At 46.6% G+C, this 20,602-nt stretch overlaps 2 protein-coding genes across 2 annotated transcripts in view; both read left to right on the forward strand.

Moving 5' to 3' along the window:
• Positions 1-1,790, forward strand: part of LOC119397582 (glutamate receptor ionotropic, kainate 1) — a 121,282-nt gene extending 119,492 nt beyond the window's left edge. The window contains exon 6 of the mRNA XM_037665007.2: positions 1,783-1,790. Coding sequence (XP_037520935.1) covers positions 1,783-1,790 — 8 coding nt within the window. The remainder of the gene's footprint in view (positions 1-1,782) is intronic.
• Positions 1,791-6,505: 4,715 nt separating this feature from the next.
• LOC119396504 (glutamate receptor ionotropic, kainate 2) overlaps positions 6,506-20,602 on the forward strand; it is a gene marked incomplete at its 5' end in the record, with an annotated part of 47,763 nt that continues 33,666 nt past the window's right edge. The window contains 2 exon segments of the mRNA XM_037663755.2: positions 6,506-6,750; positions 19,167-19,345. Coding sequence (XP_037519683.1) covers positions 6,506-6,750; positions 19,167-19,345 — 424 coding nt within the window.

Below are 20,602 nucleotides of genomic sequence, written 5' to 3' on the forward strand. Positions count from 1 at the left end.
ACACGCACCATACAAATGCACGCACTAACATACATAAAGTATGGTTGAACCCCCCCCCCCCCTCCGAAAAAATTTCGGGCTATGCCCCTGCAGTCAAGCTATCATTAAAAAAAAACTTCTCGAATAATTTAGCAGGAAGAACAAATACACCAGTACGCCAGAATATCTTCTGTTACGTAAATGCCTTGTTCTGTTGCATCTAGCATCGGCACCGGTGGTGCGGCGGTTGCCAGAACCTCATTTGCATATAAGTGAATCTCATCGTATATACGTGAGGCTTACATACACGAGATCTTTTCGCAATCGCTGATGTGCGAAAGCAGGTGAGACGCAAAGCAACCCCATTCTTGCATTCTTCAGACTGCAACGAAGCACCACGTGGGACAAACTTCGATAACGACACAATAGCGGCATTGGAACTTGAGCGGATGATGCCGCACGCATCGGCGTACGCAACAAAGTGCTGTCGTTACGAACAAATGTCATGCACACCGACACAACTAAAAAAAAACAAAACATCGAAAAAATAAAAGCTCCGCGGCGCGTAGATGTTCGCGCTTCTTGTCGAGCTGGCTCGACAGCCATCACGTGACTTCGCTCCACCAATGGGGACGCGTATACCTAATCGCTTGGCCTCGCTAGAGCACTCGGGCGGAAAGATAAAAGAATGTCGCAGTTGTTTTGTTCCATTCTGTTGGCTTACTGGCAGCATTATCAGCATAAGAAGAGGAGTTCAGCCGATGTTTATTGTTTTGCATGGTGCTGTTTCTATAGTAGTATCTTGTATCTTAAGATACACGATAAACTGCTGATTGTATCGGAAGTCAGATACAGATACTCGTTTTGTGAGACGCATCACGATACAGATACAAGATACTCAAAGAGTACCTAATATAGTATCTGAGATACATGTATCTTCGATACTGCCCAGCACTGCTAGCAACCGTCCTTGAATGTCATCCTTAAAGGTCATCGAGGATGAAAGCAGCGAAGGCATTGCTAAAATTTTGAAGGTCAACAGACTTACACGAGCGGCTGTAGACTGATAGTGATGCAGTATACCGCGAAAGACTGACGGAATGTGACGTGTGTGTGCCCCCCCCCCCCTTTCTCTCTCTCTCTCTCTCTCTTTCTCGCTTCTACGTTATTTACTCTTTTAACTTTCAAACCCCCCCTCCCCTTCCCCCAGTTTAGGGTAGCGTTCTTCTAAACGGGTTAACATCCCTGTCTTTCCTTTTCCCTCGGCTGTTTTCCTTCATAACGTGAATAGAAGCAAAATTTTGAGCGGCACCTGTTAAGGAACGTCATAGCGTGTGGACGGTCGACCGAGTTGTTTGCAGGCATTTTCATAACGGCGGTTAAAAGGGTTGGGGCGTGTCACCCGATAATTACCGCTTCTGTGGGCCCGCGTCAAAGAACACGTTTGATTTTGATTATCGTTTCCTTGACTTAGTCATGCATCGCTTCTTTTTAATTTCTTACTTAGCGGCGCCGTCGCCTTTTTGGAAAAGACAGAGAGATTCCGGTAACCCTAATTAAACCTGTTGCGTGGAACCTGTTAAAACCGAACGTCGAGCGAGCGCCCGCCCCTTCTTTTTGTTGCGTTTTTGGGCCTCTCCTGTTAAGCCATCGACCATCGCTCGGCGCCCTGTAATTGCGTTAAACTTCAAAACGTCAACCTGCTCGCTCGCTCGCTCGCTCGCTCCCTCCCCTAGTCTGTGTACCTAGAGTCGGGAGGGCAGGGCCCCGGCTTGTTGGCTTTTTTAAATTCTTTTCTTTCAGCGCTCTAGGAACACTGCACTGGTAGTGTATCTTCTTTTTCTTTTTGGTTGTTAGGGAGAGGCGCAAAATTCACTTGAGATTGATAAAACCTGCCGCACTCGATGCCTAATTGTTGGGCATACATTTAATGACGGCTGAGCATTTGCCTGCAGCGGTGCACAACCTGCGGCTTCGAATAAGTTAGCGAGAACACGGGCAAAACGCTTGAAAACCGCCACAATATCATTTTTTTTCTGCGACCGTTTAGTACCTTCGGAGAGAGAGAGAGAGGGGGGGGGGGGCAGTTTCCATTTTAATCCGTGCGAAATATATATATATATATATATATATATATATATATATATATATATATATATATATATATATATATATATATATATGCAGCATGTTAATGTTTGATTGAGCGCCTCAAGTATCTGTTAAAGAAAAAAACAACATATAAAACTTATTTCATTGGATAAATATTTAGAAAGCAACAATGCGATCACTGCACTCTTCTCGTTGCTCACATTTGAGAGCGAGAAGTACTGATGCGTCCCGTGTTACTTAAATAGGACGTGCTAGTGCGCTATATGAACTGATGTAACATTAAAGCTCGCAATATAGTATGGTCAAACGCTACGTAATTATCACATGGCGAACTTGCGTAATTAAATGCCAACCGAACGAGTGGAGATACAGTGATTTAACAACCAGTGCACCACTCGCCCTCACCATCCGACGTAGTGCGTCGCGTAATGCTTTAAAAATAACATAACGCTGTTCGAAGAACAGGTGATTTTATGCAACTCTAGGTGCGCAAGTTTTAATTATGATGCGTGAAGTACTTCCTCCACATAAAGCCTCTAAAGAGAGAAAAAAAGACGGACACACATACTGCGAAACGCTCTCAAGCAGAAATTCAGAACCGAACTACTTGCGTATACGTCTTCAACCACGTTGCCTACTAAGCATGTAGTGAAATACGGAACATCTCTCTTAGTTAGTTAGTTAGTTAGTTAGTTAGTTAGTTAGTTAGTTAGTTAGTTAGTTAGTAGTTAGTTAGTTAGTTAGTTAGTTAGTTAGTTAGTTAGTTAGTAGTAGTTAGTTAGTAGTTAGTTAGTTAGTTAGTTGTTAGTTAGTTAGTTAGTTAGTTAGTTAGTTAGTAGTTAGTTAGTGAAAATCATGGCGATAAGAGAAAAAATGAAGATTACGTAAAAAGCATCTAGGACGCTTCACGTGAGTCAGCCAAGCCATAAAAAAATCGCATATTCACGAAGTCCATTCACATAGTGACATCAAAGACAAAACAAATTACACTCCATTCACATAACACTATATTTCACATAAAATGCAGTCCCGCGAATACCGAATATGTTGAAAATAACGCTACACATAACGTCCGGTCGCATAACAACGCTGTTTGTTTGTTTGTTTGTTTGTTTGTTTGTTTGTTTGTTGTTTGTTTGTTTGTTTGTTTGTTTGTTTCGATGTGCGCAGTAGAATGTGCACCTTGCTAAGCTCCTGCAGTGTCTCAAAAAAAGAAAGAAACCTGACATCCCACCGATTTTCAGGAGAGGAGGAAGAATGACGGAAGTACTGCGTTCAAGCTCCTTCGTTATTCCCCCATTATTTAACTAGCTGGCAACCGAATGAGACAGCTGTCGTACAACCAAGCAATCCCGGACGTTAAGCCTCGTTCTTGCGTATAGGCTCTGTTCGAACTTGGACGAGAAACATGTCGAGTCGTTGTTTCAGCTCTTACCGCGCGTGATTGCCTGTTCGGAAGACGGTTGCTCTTACGCCACGAAACGGCATGACATCCGAATGCGCTTCCTCGTTTTAAAGAGACCCTACATTTGGCAGAATAATTGCGTATTGCGGAAGTAGCGAGACGGCGCGTGTCTAGCATGCTAGAGCTATGTGCACTTTAGGTAATAACAAGAAAAAGAAAGAGAGAAAGAGGAGGAGAAGGAACTGAGAGAGAGGAGGAGTAGGGATACACACGGCGCGAAGAACAGCTATTAAAAATTGCAGTCAGTTTGCAACAGTGAAAACCATCGGATAGCGAAGCGGTAAGCGCACGAGTGTGCGTGACCAAGCGTCATCATCATCATTTCGTTTTATTTGTTTATTTATTCACTCTACCTACGACCACGTGACCTGCGAGAATACTACTACTACTACTACTACTACTACAACTACCACTACTACTACTACCACTACTACTACTACTACGATTACGACTACGACGACGACGACAGCACAGGATAGACTAAGACACCTTCGCTATAAAAGCACATAATTATGCGGATCTTGTTAACCGATACGTATGACGTAACGTCTCCGTTTACCCAGCTGCAGCTTGCTCACGACGGCGAATAGGAAAGCAAGAGAAACATTACGAAGTTGTCGAAAACCAACATCAAATGATTAAGATTCAGACCGAATCAGGGGGTATTTACACTGGCTACAGAAGTGACACGAGTTTTGCGGACGTCATGACAACTTGGACGTATTCGAAAAATGTCGAGCACTCGAGAAACAGAAGGCTGAGTGACGCGAAACGGAGGGGGTTTTTGTCCGTCCGCCTGCTCTTTCAGCCTTCTAGTTGAGACAATGCCTATCGTTCAGTGCAACGCGTGACGTAAGAATTACAGCGTGCCGTATTCAGAGTTATGTTCCCCCGGCACCCTGTCAAACCTGTTACACCGATTTGAATAGAAAAGCTCGAGTGATGTTTAAACTTAACGAGAGAATCTAGTGCGGGCTGTCACAACCAAAATGTTGTGTACGGGTCAATATATTCATCCGCGGGGGTATCTTTCAGGATGCCGCATCAAAACCTCATTTTAAACAGCCCCGCACGTCATTAGAGCTTGGCAGAGCACTCAGAAAAAAACACACACCGAGTACGAGCTATGACAGCCTCCTCAATGAAGTAGGTTTCTTTCCCGTTATTTAAAAACTTCGTTCCATATCAGTGCAATCAAACTTAGGAATCGAAGAGCGCGACAGTTAGAAGTATTTATACGGTCCATTGCGCAGTTGCCTAAGACGACTCGAAGGCGAAAGCCATCTTCTTTTTCTTCCTACTCGATTGTATTGATTCTCTCCGCTGAAAACTTTCTGTACGCAACGTGGTTTTGCACTGCCTCCGGGATCGGCCTACCCTTGACCAATTAAGTGACGATGTCATGTGATGACTTCGTCATGTGACATCATAGTGGTGTCATGATGACGTTGCAAATGTTGGCGACATGTGACGTTATGGTGATGTCATAGGGCGACGTCACCACGCGATAATTTTTTGCATCACTCGTCTTGATGGCGACGACGACGGTCACTTTTCGCGTTTGATGAAGCATCTAAGACTTTCGCCTTACTTAAAATTTGCCATGGCAACGTCCTCGACGACAATTTCCTCGGTCTGTCGCGCTGTCGAAACCTCTTAAGAAATGTCGTTAACTTGAAAATCTGGACAAGCTGGCGATGCTACGTGCTTACATTAACGCAAAATGAAGTAGAATGAAAGCGTGAAAACATTTACTCGACGTGAGTCCTGATTTGGGGCCAACTGGGATGCTGCCTTTCAAAATAAACTTGGGACGTTCGAAAGGCAGAATCGGATGCTCCTGCCGTGCCACTTCACTCTTTCGGTCAAGAATATATTTGAGGACGAAATTTGAACGCATAGACTCGTACGGATACTCATAACGGTAATCATGTCTAATTAAGTCATTTAGTTCTCGGTATCGAAGCTCATTCGAAGCCAAAATGTGCAAGGGGTGTATCTCTGCGGAATAAGAATGTCCCACAGTTTCAAACTTCAGTCGCTACACAAATGCAGCGCAAGCTTTTGAAACGTACTGTCCGCGTAAAGCGTCAGCGTTATTTGTATGACCGTTGTCTGACAACTGCTTATTATTATACACCGAAACCTTTAACGAACGAAGGGGGATTGTTCCAGAGGCTCGTATCTTAGTCAGACACATCGAAATGAAAGCCAAGTTACGACGTCTGAAGTACTTTGTATAAAGTGCCTAAGATAAAAAAAAATCACACTGCGAAACGCTGCGTATACATATAGTATATTCTACCGCATTGCCTGTTCGACATGCAACGGAATACAGAACGTCTATCTTTATTTAGTTATTTCATTCTTTCATACATTAGTTCATTAGATTGTTTGTTTGTTCTTGGTTTGTTCATTTGGTTGTGTCTAACCGAAACTTGTAAGAGTTTTCGTGACACTCGAATTGATAGAAAGAGATTTTACCCCCATATTACCATCCCTATGTGTAGGGTAGCACACTGGACGTAGTCTAGTTAACCTTTCTGTCTTTCCTATATTCCTTCTCTCTCTCTCTATCTTGCTCGAGAGTGACGTGCGCTGCTTAGCCTTTGGGTTAGGGCAGTGGGCCCCCCATGTGTCAATAACTTCCTATTTCCCATTTCCTTATCGCCAGGTTATCAAACCGAACACTCGATTGGTCGGCTTTCCCGCCTTTATGCTTCTTTTCCTGTCTCCTCTCACGTCCTCAGTGTCAATTACGAGATGAAAGGGCAAATGATTCATCTCGGCGAAGTACGTGCGGTGTGTGGCCGACGTCTCTTTCCGCGCCCAAGTCTCACAGGGCGAGTGCATCGGATGCACCAATACGTTGCCCGTTGACTAACGACAGGCCGCCGCCGTATAAGGAGCGCAGGGCACTAATCCTCGCCGTCTCCTCGCAGTGTGCAGCTTGCTGGGCACGGGCATCGCGGGCATCTTCGGGCCGTCGTCGGACGTGACCAGCATGCACGTGCAGTCCATCTGCGACGCACTGGACGTGCCGCACATCGAGATGCGCTGGGACTTCCAGCTGCAGCGGGACGACCTCTCCATCAACCTCTTCCCCAAGCCCGCGGTGCTGGCCAAGGCGTACGTAGACCTCATCAAGACATGGGGCTGGAACAGGTTCGCCCTCGTCTACGAGGACCACGAAGGTACGCGCAGTCTTTATTAATCGTGCTGAATACTTCTATAGGCCGCTGCGGTGGAGCGGTGGTTACGGTGCTCGGTTGCTGACCCGAAAGTCGCGGGTTCGATACCGGATGCGGCCGTCGCATTTTGATGGAGGCGAAACGCTAGAGGGCTGTGTACTGTGTGATGTAAGTGCACGTTAAAGAAAACCCGATGGTCAAGATTTCCGAAGCCCTCCACTACGGTATGCCTCATATTATATCGTGGTTTTGGTGCGTAAAACCCCAGATATTATATTAGCTACTTTTTTACTTGTTTGGACTTAGCACTGATTCCTATAGCCTCTCGTCTGCGGTTTATGGGGTGTCATACGTGCCTCCAAGAGGCGTAGCCGCACCAACTCACGAGAGATGGTCGCACTGTACGCTCGCACTAGCGCACATCCCACTTTCCCGAAGTCACCTAACGTGACAGCTTAGCGGCTAAAGTACTGAGTTGTTCAGCTAGAGGACACGGGCTCGATTCCCGACCACGGCGGCTCCATTACGGTGGGGGCGAAACGCGACACCTTTCTCGTACTTCGATTTAGGTTCATGTTTCGGAACACCAGGTGCTTAAATCCAGAGTCTTTAAATACGGCGTGCCCTATGACGGGTCGAACCCCTGTGCCCTTTAATAGTGACATGGTCTTGGCGCGTCAAACCCCAGATTTTTTTGGTCTGTAGTGGCTACTGTATGTTGACTAACCATTCAAGGAAAAAGAAAAGCTTTGTGCCGAGCTCTCGAAAGCTGTAGACGTTATTTGCGGATTGTATGAGAGATGGCGCCACCATACCCGACCAGAACGAACATGGGCCCTTCGCCAACGGAAATACAAGCGCGAGTTCGTTAGCGTGCATATCGAGCGACGATTTGTTGCCGGAGCGTGTAACCTCAGCAAACCATATTCAAGGGACCCGTGGTCATGCTATCGTAAATCTTCAGTTGGAGCTTCCTACCATAAAGCTTCAAATTTGTTCTATCTTCTATATCTTCTTTACGCCGTCACATTGTATTGTACACTTAGCTAAAATGGCGCGAAATATTAAACAGTGAATATCAATAAGATGAAGATTGACGATATAATATATGTCTAGTCAAAAACGAACGATCACAGGAAACGGCGAAGACAGGAAAGCGGCTGGGCTTCCAGCTGTGAATAGTCCAGCCTCTTGTTGTCTTTTTCACCGTTTCCAGTTATCTTTCGTTCGGTACTCAATATATATATATATATATATATATATATATATATATATATATATATATATATATATATATATATATATATATATATATATATATATATATATATATATATATATATATATATATATATATATATATATATATATATATATATATATATTGAATGCAATGCACCAACTAGCCCAACAACGTGTTATTCAACAAGAAGATACTTTGCCGTGGGATCTGTCAGCGTGGCGCGCACGTCGCGACATTCTCGCAGGAAAGTTGTAAGTTGTGTAATTGCAAAATTTTTATGAAGAAATTATAAGGAAAAGACGAGAGGGAAAAATTATGAAGGCCCTATATTTGGATGCAGAGAGCTCACTAAGCGAGAAGACGCCAAATATAGTGGGCACATACCAAGCGCGGATCGCGTGGACGTAGTCAAAGAAGCGCTGCAGTGCTCAATGCAGGAATGGTAACAAAATAGTGACGACGTCAAACGAAGACATCAAACGAAGGAATGAAACGTGAGATAAATATATTCCAAAGCAACGTGGTTAGAGTTGTGCATGCTGTCGCTGCCATTGCTGTTAACTTGAGGCGAATCCGTCCTCTCCTTTAGAATATGTTATGGCGCTAGCACCGCGACATTATGTTCCTTGCTGATCATCCGATATTCACCACAGACTGTGGTTTGTGTTATCCATCACGCTATTCCTGATCACGCTATTACATGTGTTTTCACACCGATTGTAGAAACACGTGTAATAGCGTGTTTAGGTAATGCACCAGGTTTTGGTTCATTATTTTAACTGTTCCCGATGAAAGAAGCTTGCGTAACCTTAACGTTTCCCTTCGAAGTAGGTAATCCACATTAAAGATTACGCTGCTTTGGTAAAGAGCTATGTCGCAAAAAAAAAAAAAGATTAGAAGTCTTTAAAAAAGTTGAGTACGCCAAGCGATGTTTTGCGCCTGACAGTATCAAACGCCGCCCGGAGCCGATTCGTTATCTTGCAGATCGGTTGTCATATACAGTGGTACAGCACGCTTCTTCGCAAAGTTCTGTCATAATTGCGAGGGAAAAACAGCGCTAAAAAGACGGGACAAGAAAGGACACGAGACCACGACACACTCACAGAAAAAAAAAGCAAGAAAGAAAACGTCGAACGAAAGGCTCACACCAGTATTTACTTTTCCCCTTTCGGACATTACGTTTGTTCTGGAAAACCAAGATAATCGCACGTGGGGAGTATGAGAGTCGCTTCTGGAGTCAATAAAAAAAAAATAAAGAAACGCAGGCTGTGTGTGTGGCAATATCTGGTCACGAGTGATGACAGCAACCGAGAAGGAATTCCTGAAGTTCTGGGCAAACAAAACTAGACGAAGGACAGAAGCACAAGAAAAAGAAAGTCGTGTCTTGAAGTACCGGCTTAATAATAACCGCGAGAGATCCACTCTCAAGGACCACAAACTGCGCTATTCCTTCTCTCATCTCCCTCTGCACTCTCTTCCTTACACACACACACGCTTTCTTTCCACCACCTCGTCTCCTGTCGTCTTCAAAAACGCGTATTTCGCTTTCAGCTGTGCTTGACGATCTTTATTTATTTTTATTTTTATTTGGTCTCCTGATGTTCCACGCGAGGCATTCGGTTCTGGCTTCCCGGATACACTGTCGACGAGAGATAGTGCGCGGGACCCGTCCATTTCGCGAAGTCTATGCCCGGCATGTCTTTCGAAGAAGCTTACGTTTCCTCTTTTGACCAGAAGCGTTTCACTCTGACTGTCCAAAAAGAAGAGCGTCGAAACGCTTCACTCTATCTGAAAGGGAGGCAAAAGCTGAACTGGCAAGAGTGTCGGCGGCCACCGATCGGCCCGAGTTGGTTATACCGTAATCGACAGGCAGGCGGAAATGTTGTCGACGCAAGTACTGAAGAAAGAAAAGCCAGAAAAGAAAGGAAGAGACAGATTCTCGACATTTGGAATTTCGTTTTTTCCCCCCACGTTCTTCCGGTCGTTCGCTCCCCTTATAACTTATTTTATCGTCCGTGCTTCGGCCTCGATTAAGTGTGATGGTTATCGCTTCAAAGCTTCTTTTAGAGACCGAAGCGAATACTCCCCTCCCTTTTTTTTAAGGAACAGGAACGCCATTTTCCTTTTCCGACCGAACGCTCTCTTTATCTCGTCTTCACTCCCCTGCCTAAACTGTCGAAGTACGTTTCTTTTTCTTCCTCCTTTTTCTAGATTTCTCGCTATCAAACAGCCGCAAGACATTGCGGAGAAGAACGGCACTCTAGAACGACGCGACTGACAGTTCTTTTTTTTTTTTAAATCTATTCGGAGGGAGGCAAAAGCTTTCGCTTTTCAGAGGGCGCGTGAAAAGGAACGTAAGGCAGCGATGATAAAAGTTGTGTAAAGGAGGGATCCGCTAATGCGCATTCTTTTCGGTGGGGCAGCATTACAAGGATGGTGCCGAATTCGTATAACCCACACAGTGAACTCGGGCCACCGCCATTAGTCTTTTCTCGTTGTTCCTTTCTTTCTCTCTAAAGAAGTTCGGAGAAAGTTTTCGCCATTAGAGCATTAAGATGTGTCTGTATTGTTGTATATAAGTGCGGCGTATTACCAAGGGGCCTTGCAGAGTATACACTTTTCCAGGAAAGATGTGCAAGGTTAAGTCAAGGGCTGTCCGTTGCTAGTCCGCCTTGCCTCATTATTTCCAGCGCTGTATTTTAAGCAGTTTGAACGCCTTCGGTTCGAGACGGTCCAGTACATTTCATCGCCCGAAAAATGCGCCACTTTCTGTATTTTATTCTTTTGACAACGCTGTAAAACATCCTTTTTTTGTTTTGCTGGATTGACACGGGTTGTCTCTTTTGTCTCCATATTGAGAATAGTTGCGAACGAAAGAATGCGGGCACGCCAGAAGAGATATAGCTGTTGGTTACTATGGAAACGGAGGAGAGCGTGACGTGAAATAAAAGGATAAATGGGTGGCGCTTTGAAGAAATGCGATCGACAACAAATTCTGCTAACATCACAGGTCACCGCTTTCAAAATGGCCAGTTCGCAGCGGTGCGCAGACATAGATGTTGAGGTTATAATGTCGTAAACGTTAAGGTATGGCCGTACTTCTGGTTCCTTTACACAGGCGTCAATTATGCATGTTAGCTGAGTAAAAATGAATGCATGCCCGAGTAAGACTCGTTGCTGGGCAAATTGGTTGACATCAAAGGGATGCATATTAGCTCCAACTAGGAAAGAAAGGCTCGAGAAAGAAGTCGAAAAAAAAGCATAGAAGGCGAGCACTAGACTTCAACTGTTGATCCGAAAGGTGAAGCCAGGGTAATGCAACAATTTCCGCATGCGTGCGTCAGTATCGGCAAAATGCAATCGCACTGGCATATCAAATAAGATGCAGCCCTTTGATGCGCCAGGGCGATCGCATTTTGCAGATACTGACACACACATGCGCAAATGGTTGCATTCCCTTGGCTTCACCTTTCGGATAAACAGTTGAAGTCTAGCGCCCGACCTTTATGCTTTTGTCGACTTCTTTCTCGAGCACGTCTTTCCTAGTTTGCGTTAATATGCATCCCTTTGAATACATCTCCGCTTGGAATCGGTAACGACTTTCACTGTTCATGGGAAACAAGAGAGAGAAATAGATGAAAAGGAAACGCAGGGAGGTTAACCTGGCGCGAATGACCGGTTTGCTACCCTGCACAGGGGTGGGGATATAGGGGTCGGAAAGAGGACAGAGAGAGAGTGAGATAAAATGAAAACGAAAAAAAAAAACGCACACTGCACACACACGCAAGACGTTCCAGTCAGAGCCGTTCTGAGAGACCAGTTGAACGCAGAAAGCGCAGTAGCGCTTGCACAGCCTTTTTCTGTGACGTTTGGTCCGGTCGATGGCGCAGGATTCTTTCTTCCGACAGAGTGAGGTCGTCCAACTTATCGAGCGCGTTGCAAAGTGACTGTCTCTGTGAACAGTACTGTGGGCAGTCGCACAGAATATGTTGAATTGTTTCATCACTGCCGCAGTGGTCACATGATGCGGTGTCGTCCATTCCTATGCGGCACGCGTACGCGCGCGTAAATGCGACACCCAACCATAACCTGCACAGGAGGGTAGCGTCACGTCGGCGAAGGCCTGGAGGAATTTGAAGGCTGAGAGTTGGGTCCAGGGAATATAGTCGCGCATGCTTGAAGTGCGGCTCGTTCCATTGCGACGTGGTGCATTGACGAGCAAGCACGCGGAGCTTCCATGCAGCGTCAGTCCTAGAGAGCGGTATTATTATTTGACTGCTTTCTGTATGGGCTGAACGGGCAGCTTGATCGGCCCGTTTATTGCCGATAATCCCACAGTGACTTGGAAGCCATTGAAAAGTTATTTCATGGCCTTTCTCAATTAAATGGTGAGTCTCTTCTGCAATCTGAAAGACCAGTTGCTCGTGCGGGCCGCGGCTTAAAGGTGACAGAAGGGATTGCAGTGCCGCCTTTGAGTCACTGAAGATCGTCCATTTTTGTGTCCGTTCATCAGTAATGAAACGTAATGCGGCAAGAAGCGCTGCGAGCTCTGCTGCTGTCGATGTCGTAAGGTGAGAGGTCTTAAATTTGATTGTCGTGGCTTTCAGAGGTATTACGACAGCGGCGGTTGAGCTGTTCGTCATAACGGAGCCGTCGGTGTATACGTGCATTGAGCCTCGGTACTTCTCATATAACAGGAGCAAAGCGAGTTGTTTAAGAGCCGGTGACGACATATATGCCTCTTTACGGATGCCGGGTATCGCCAGGCTGATGATAGGCTGAGTCAGGCACCACGGAGGAACTGAAGGTCTCGCAGCGGGCGTGAAGCCTGTTGGCAAAGACTCACGATATGCGGCTACCGTTCGGCAAAAAGAGGTGCATGGTCGGTCTACTGGTAAAGAGGCTAGGTGGTGACGGGGAGTCCGAGCAAGATGCCTTATATGTGTCCTGAGTGCTTCGACGTCAATATGTGTCTTGATGAGGTGGTCTCTGGCGAGCGCTATAGACGCCACCGTCGACGCGCTAAGAGGCAAGCCTAGGCAAATTCGGAGGGCTTGGGCCTGAACACTTTGTAGTATTCGTAGGCTTGTTTTGCTTGCGTTGGTTAACGCGGGCAAGCTGTAGCGCAGGAAGCCGAGGAAAAGTACCCTGTACAGCTGTAGCATAGCACTTGGTGACATTCCCCAAGTCTTGCCTGCGAAGAACTTCAATAGATGACAGATGCCGATCAACCGTTTTTTTATGTACAATACGTGATGGCTCCATGAGAGATCCCTGTCGATTATGACACCCAGAAACTTGTACGACCGAATATACGGTATAGTTTGGCCATTGATGAATACGCCGTAGTTATTCATAGGTTTGCGCGTGAAAGCCACGAGGGCGCATTTCTCGGAAGAAATCTCCAAGCCTCGATTACGGAGGTAACGGGCAGTTTGAGCGGCAGCTCTTTGAATTCTCGCTCGCAACTGCAGGCATGTTACGGCAGACGTCCAAATGCAGATATCATCCGCGTACATTGATATCTTCACTGTGCTTGGCAGGTGCTCAAGGAGGGCAATCAGCGTTAGATTGAACAATACAGGACTGAGTACGCCGCCCTGGGGGACGCCACGGTAGCTGTAATGTGGAGAGGTTTGGCCGTCTTCGGTGTTCACAAAAAAGGATCGCATTGAGATGTAACTACGTATCCAGCGATACATCCGACCACCTATTCCTACCTCTTCGAGAGCGGTCAGGATGGCTTGATGTGTAACATTGTCGTACGCCCCTTTGACGTCGAGGAACAAAGAAGCGCAGAGACGCTTACGGCCTTTCTCGTGTTGAACGAAGGTGACCAGGTCAACGACGTTATCAATCGATGATCGACCACGTCGAAATCCTGCCATTGCATCTGGGTAGACGTTGTTGCCCTCCAAGTACCACTCCAGGCGTCCGAGGATCATCCTCTCCATAACTTTGCCTACGCAACTGGCCAGTGCAATCGGGCGGTAGGATGAGAGCTCCAACGGTGACTTGCCAGGCTTCAATAGTGGTACCAGGCGACTGGTCTTCCAGCTTGTCGGGAGCGAGCCATCTCTCCAAGATTCGTTGTACATATCTAGGAGAAACATTCTCGCGTGCTCACCCAGATGACGCAGGGCTCTGTAAGAAATCCCGTCGGGCCCTGGTGCCGACGTGTGTACACACAGAGCTAGTGCTGCCTTGAGTTCGTTGATAGAAAATGGGAAGTCCATGCGGGGATCACGTGGTTGCGGACAACTGCTCGAGAGTAGTAAGCTGGTTGCTGCTGTCATTTGGCCAGATAATCTGGCACAGAATTCTTCGGCCACGTCTATATCTGGTCTTTTTTGGGAGAGGGCTAGAGCCTTGAATGGGGACCGCTGAATAGGTTTTGTGCGCAGACCTCGTACCGTCCTCCACAAGTGCGATAGAGGTTTACGAGGGTCAAGCGACTCACAGAAAGCAGTCCAACGTTGCGATTCAAGCTTATCGATCCGGCGCTGGATCTTCTTCTGTAGACGTCGAGCGGTCCGCAAGTCTTCTACTGCCCCCGTGCGTCGGTGTCTTCGTTCAGCACGTCGGCGAATCGCTCGAAGTCGCTCTAACTCTATGTCGAATTCCGTTAATTTCGAAGAGCATGTGAGAGTACGCGTAGTGTCGTGTATCGTGCTCTTGATTGTTTCCTCTAAGTCGAGTGACCTATTCGTTTGACACTGCTCTTCCATGCGAGATTGAAATTTTGTCCAATCCACTCTTTGAATGTTATCGCGTATCTTGGAAGGGGATAAACCTTCAATCTTGACATATGTGGGAATGTGGTCACTCCCGTGCGTTTCTATGTCCGGAAACCACCCAGCATGCCTGACGAGGCTTCGTGAAACAAACGCCAAGTCAAGACAGCTGCTATACGTTGAACCACGGAGAAACGTTGGAGTGCCGTCATTTAACAAGAAAAGTTCATTATCGGAGGCGAAGGACACCAAATTTCTGCCTTTAGCATTGATCTTCCTACTTCCCCAGAGCGTATGATGAGCATTGAAGTCCCCGATGATAACGCACGGGTGGGGAGTTGATGACAGGATGCTTTGTAGTCTTTTATGGTCAAAACGACTTGATGGAGATAGGTAGGCGCCCACAACAGTGACGGTAAGCCTCTTCTTCACTGTAAGACATATATATTGATTGTCGTCGTGATGTGACACCGGCTGATGAAAGTAGGTGAGGTCACGGCGAATAAACATCAGAACCTTGCTGTTTTCAGCAGTTGTAGAAGACATAAATAATTCATATCCGGAGAGTCTGATGGCGTATGGTAAGTTCGGCTCGCAAATGACGATGATGGGAAACATATTGGTGTACAAGAACCGACGGAAATCAGCAATGCGTGATCTCAGTCCCCGGGCATTCCACTGGAAAATCGCTGCCTTTCGAACCTCTTCCCTGAATGACACTGGCTGGTGAGCCATTATCTACTCAAGGGCTGCCAGTACTGGACTCAGAGCGTCCAGTACGTGGAGTGCATTTCTGGCGGTCGTTGTGTGCATGTTGTTTAACAACACGCGAATGGCATTTATTAAGGGCCGCAGAAGAGCAATCACTTGCTGATCTGTATTCCGCAAGTCCTCTGTTGTAGCAGCTTGCCCTGATGAGGGCGGCTTCTGCTGTGGTTCTTCCTCAAGTCGCCTAGGTGTAAGTGGCGGCCATTCTTTGGTAGAGAGAGACCTACCCGCTTTCTGGTTTCTAACATATGCATTTGCCAGGCTAGAAACTGCAGCTGGCGGTGTTCCCTGATCTGTCGGCTTACTTGCTGAAGTTGACGTTGTCCGTCGTGAAGACCTCCGACGGCGACGTCGTCTTCGCCGGACTTTTTCAGCGGCTTCTCTGTGGGTTGAGCTGTCTCGCACCATTTGCTTAATAATAGATATCTCTTTCCTTATGCGCGGACACTCTTTGGAAGAAGCACTGTGAGCACCTTGACAGTTAGGACATTTCAATATGGTAGCGTTACAGTTGTCTTCCGAGTGCGGTTCTGCGCATCGGTGGCACACTGCAGAGTTCGTGCAAACGCCCTTCACGTGGCCGATCTTGTGGCAGTTGAAGCATTGCACAGGTCTCGGGATAAATGGTCGAACCTGGTGACGAAAGTGGCCAACCTTCACATAGGAGGGGAGACAGTCACCTTTGAACGTTATTCTCACACAACGTGTGTTACCAAGGCGGCCGACGTTCACAATGACGTTGTCTACACTCGCTGGTTTTATGAGCACAGGAAGGTCTGCGTTAGGGATTTCAGTGTCAATGTCGTAAATGACTCCTGCTACGGTGGCACCATCGGATGGTATGATGGACCTGACTGTGATGTTTCCCAGCTGCGTTACTTGCTGCAGCGTGCTCAGCTGCGCTCGGGTTCATCACATCAATTGCCAGGATGTTTCTTCTTGTATTTATCCGTACATCTTTGACCTCGTTCGGCACAGTGTTCTCAAGATACAAGGAGAGCGCTTGCCTGTTCAGCACACGTAGACTGTCGGTAGCATTCAGCGGCACAAACAGGATGGAGTGAGGCCATCGCTGAGGCGCTGTTTTCACGGTGGCCGTACTTGACGCTGAAGATGCGTTGATGATCCGTCGTTTGGCCTTGCGGTACAGGACCGGTTGAAAGCCGTCTTCCGAGGACTCGTCGCCCGATGCGGAGTACAGCTCAGTGTCCTCGCTCTCGCTGGATGTGTTCCCTCGCTTCCTCGAAGCGACGCCGGCGGTTGAACTGGACCCAGACGGCGACTCGTGAGGTTGTACATCCATCACCGCAATGTACGGGGTAATAGACCCCACAAGTGCAGCGAAAAGTCCAGAAAATCACAGAGACGAGCAAGATGTGTTCCGCAAGAGAATCACTTCGTCTTCCTCGCAAAGCTTTTCACATTGAATGGGAAACAAAAAACCAGGAGAGACAGTGATGTGAACTGGTTTAGAATAACCGGTATTCTACCTACACTGGGGGGAAAGGGTGGTGGAATTTTGTAGTGTTGTCGTATATATACACTGCAAGGCTGATTTAGTGCGACGTTGTGCTTCGCATTTCCTCTCTTTATTTCACACTGTTCATGGGGAATACTGAGAATGCCAAGCGCCTGCGTTCTGTGCAATGCGAAAATACCTTTTACGCATAAAAAATTGTCGCAAGGGGAGGATGTCGGCGAATAGAAGTCGCAAACGTCCTTTGATTACTGCGTGAGCAGATTCTTGATTTATTGTAACGAAAAGAAACGAATTGTACTCTACTACCTTTTGACGATCGCTTCATTTTGAATAGAAGTAACGAAAATAGCGATTTTTATAATTTCGTCCGTCTTAACTTTTCGCGCTTGAGGTTCAAGTTATCGATACAGTACATCAAAGATTATTCTCGCTTCAGGGCATAATGTCTTACAATTTTACAGCGTGATATGACAGCGAGATTATTCCCGCATGGCCTTGGATACTGTCATTGGTTCAGTAATCTACAAATGCAAAGTTCAAGTTCTAACTTCTGTGCAGAGCGTAGCGCAGTCACTCCTTAGCACGCATCGCACAGCGATAAATCTTATTACTCCTGAGTTGCGCTCGGTATGCGTAGTTGCATGGAGAGAAGTTTTGTACGTTTTTGACGTGGTTTTAGAAATAACTCACTCAACGTCATTGTAAAAGCACTTTACGTGGATATGGTGTCTCAGACGGTTTGTTGTTTCGGCATCGGCGTCAATCGCTAATACGTGCAGTGACAGGTGCTTACAGGATAATTCGGAACGCCAGGCAGCCGCTCGTTGGCGGAGTACCACTGTCTGCGCTTGCACGGTTTCTCTAGGCCAGTTGTAGTCAGCGCCAGTGGCGTCTACTGTGCTTCTTTGTCCATGTGCTCCTTGCGCTGCCACTTCCTAACAAGTTCGACAATGAACCAACGAGCTCAAATTAAACTACTGTTCTCTAGCAAGCAAGCCTTGTTCCCTAGTCTGTCTAGAATGGTGTTGCCTTGCGCCAAAAGAGCTCTCTGACAAGGGGTGCTGGGGCGCGCTGTGAGTGCGCGTGCATTGGATTATTAGCGCTCGTGTTTGCGCACTCATGTGCTTGTACGCCTACTATATTTTGTTACCTTGGGCGTCATTTATCTGTTCGACAGCGCTTTCCTGCTTTTTCAGTATAGTTAGGCTGCGCGACTGTGACACTTCTACGAGGCACCTAACGCTAGTCTTTTGGCGCAAGGCAACACCGTTCTAGATGCACTAGGAGGCGATATTTGCTTGTTAGGAATACCGCGCACGCACAGGACATAACTGTATTTTTCCGCGGGTGTGCTTCGTCGACGAGCGGCCGCCTGTCCGGCGTTTCGAATTATTCTGTGAGCACCTGTAGAGTGCTCGGCGATTCAAACGCGATACTTGCAGCCCGTGACTGCTGGCGGTGAGGGAGAGAGCGTTCGTGACACATGGTGGCTGCATCCGGTAGACAGTCGTTCTGTCTGTGGTCGTCGGTGGCGCCGGCGGAGCGCTGCTTGCCATGGCTTCAAGACACTGCGCTCACGTACCGCGCCACGCGAAGCGGCTGGAGGCGGCGCGCGCGCGTCACGAAGGGTTGCAGAGCTCCGCCGGAACCGCATGCAGTCAACGTGCGTCACTAACATTTTCGCCCTCACCGTCACCGTGACCGCCAGCAGTCACACACTCCGAGTATCGCGTTTGAATCGACCAGCACTTTACAGTGGCTCTCAATATGAGTTGCAATACGGTGGCCATGGTTGAAAGGGCTCCAAGCATACACTGTAACACCGGCAAAGCCAGTAGTTGAAACAATGTTTGCGAGTCTTGATGCAGCGCTAAATGACAGAGACCAAGAAGGAACAATCACACAGGACGAGCGCTGATTGTTCCTTTTTAGTCTGATTGTGATTGTTCCTTAGTTTCTGTCTTTTAGCGTTGCATCAAGAATGCATTTGTACCAACTAGCCCAGCTTTCTATCCTGTTGCAAAGTGTTTGCGACACTGTTTTCCACCGTGCAGTGTTGGCCTCGCTTTGACCACGGGGCGCATGTTGCAACTCATTTGGGCGCGACTGTATACGTCTTTTCGTGGTCCCCATGTTCACCATACCCATTCATACCTTGTTGTTATAAGATCTACTCTTTCTTTCCTTACCGCAGGTATCATAAGGCTTCAGGATTTTCTGAAAGAGGCCCGGGGCAACGATTGGCACATCCAAATGTACCAGTTCCACTCTGGTCAGCCGTACCGGGACCTTTTCTGGAAGATCAAGAAGACAAAGGAAACACGAGTTGTGCTGGACGTCAAGAGGGAAAACCTTTTCACTGCCCTGAAACACGTGAGCGAATGACAGAGCAATCCATTTGGAACTACATTAGTTCGCTTCACTAAGAGCCTCAAAGCCATTACGTATTGTATATGCGATAGTACTTAAATCGAGCAACAAAACACACACACAATGACGCCTACTAACGACCAAACGTTTGTTTTTTTTAAGCAGCATTATATATTATAACATAGTGTCCCATTCATCAGGACGGGCAAGACCATTTCTGGTCCTTATAACGAAATACCTGTCTTGCATATCTTATATCTGTCTACGTAATAATGACGCATTAGGAGCATGTAGGTATTTGTAAATAGAATAAAACGTAACAGAAGTATGGTTGGAAGTAACAGGGCGAAATCACTTGGATCAAAATAATATTTCGTTTAGAGGTAAAAGTGTAGGTAGCTTACGCAGTCACCGCCAGTCTTTGTAATGAAGATGGCTTCTGGAGTGAGTGGCGTCTACAAAAAATCCCATTGTTAGACTACGCCATCGTCTGCGTCTTCCTTGTGCGCAATTGGTGGTTTGCTTCCTGTACATTGAATGCAATTAAATATCTCTGCATGTGTGTCCCTATGTAACTAATGCTGATGTAAACTTTTCGCAAACGCCCGAGTAGCGGCCAGAATGACGAATGCAGTGCTTTTTTTGTCCATCTTTTACAGCTTAGATGACGTCACGTGCCTTCCGCTATCGAAAGGTCATTGTCGTAGTTTGCGGCCCTGAAACGTGATAAGCGGGATGAAGCGACCCGAACTACTAGTCGTTTTTGTGGGCAGCAATAACAGATCTTATCATTGCATACAAATGCAATTAACTTACATTTCGATGCTCGTATGGTTAAACTGCTCGCGATTCGCATTTCTGGACACTGTAATGTTTGTAATTAATTGACCGGGCCTTTTGCCGGATCGAATGCTCTTCTGCTACCGCCTTGATTAGATCGCATTGGACGTCGTTTAACCTAATCTTGTTATACTATTAGTTTCGATAGTATCCACTGCCTGCCAATCTAAAAAGAGCGCCACGTCCCAAGGCTAGTACGATTTAACCTATAAACCGGCGTCAGCCATTAACGCAAGTCAGGCAACCTGTCTATGCTAAGTGCTGCGATTCCTGTAAATAAGCAAAAAGAGCTAGAATAAAAGAGAGAGAGAAAAACAAGAAAGCGTCTCAAAATTACGACACATTTGTCACTTTTTACCACTCTCACTTATGCTCTTACACAAGAGCCTTATTGTGCACTTATACCTAAGCCTTACAGTT

The sequence above is a fragment of the Rhipicephalus sanguineus genome, chromosome 6 (genome assembly GCF_013339695.2).
Source record: "Rhipicephalus sanguineus isolate Rsan-2018 chromosome 6, BIME_Rsan_1.4, whole genome shotgun sequence".
NCBI lineage: Eukaryota > Metazoa > Arthropoda > Arachnida > Ixodida > Ixodidae > Rhipicephalus > Rhipicephalus sanguineus.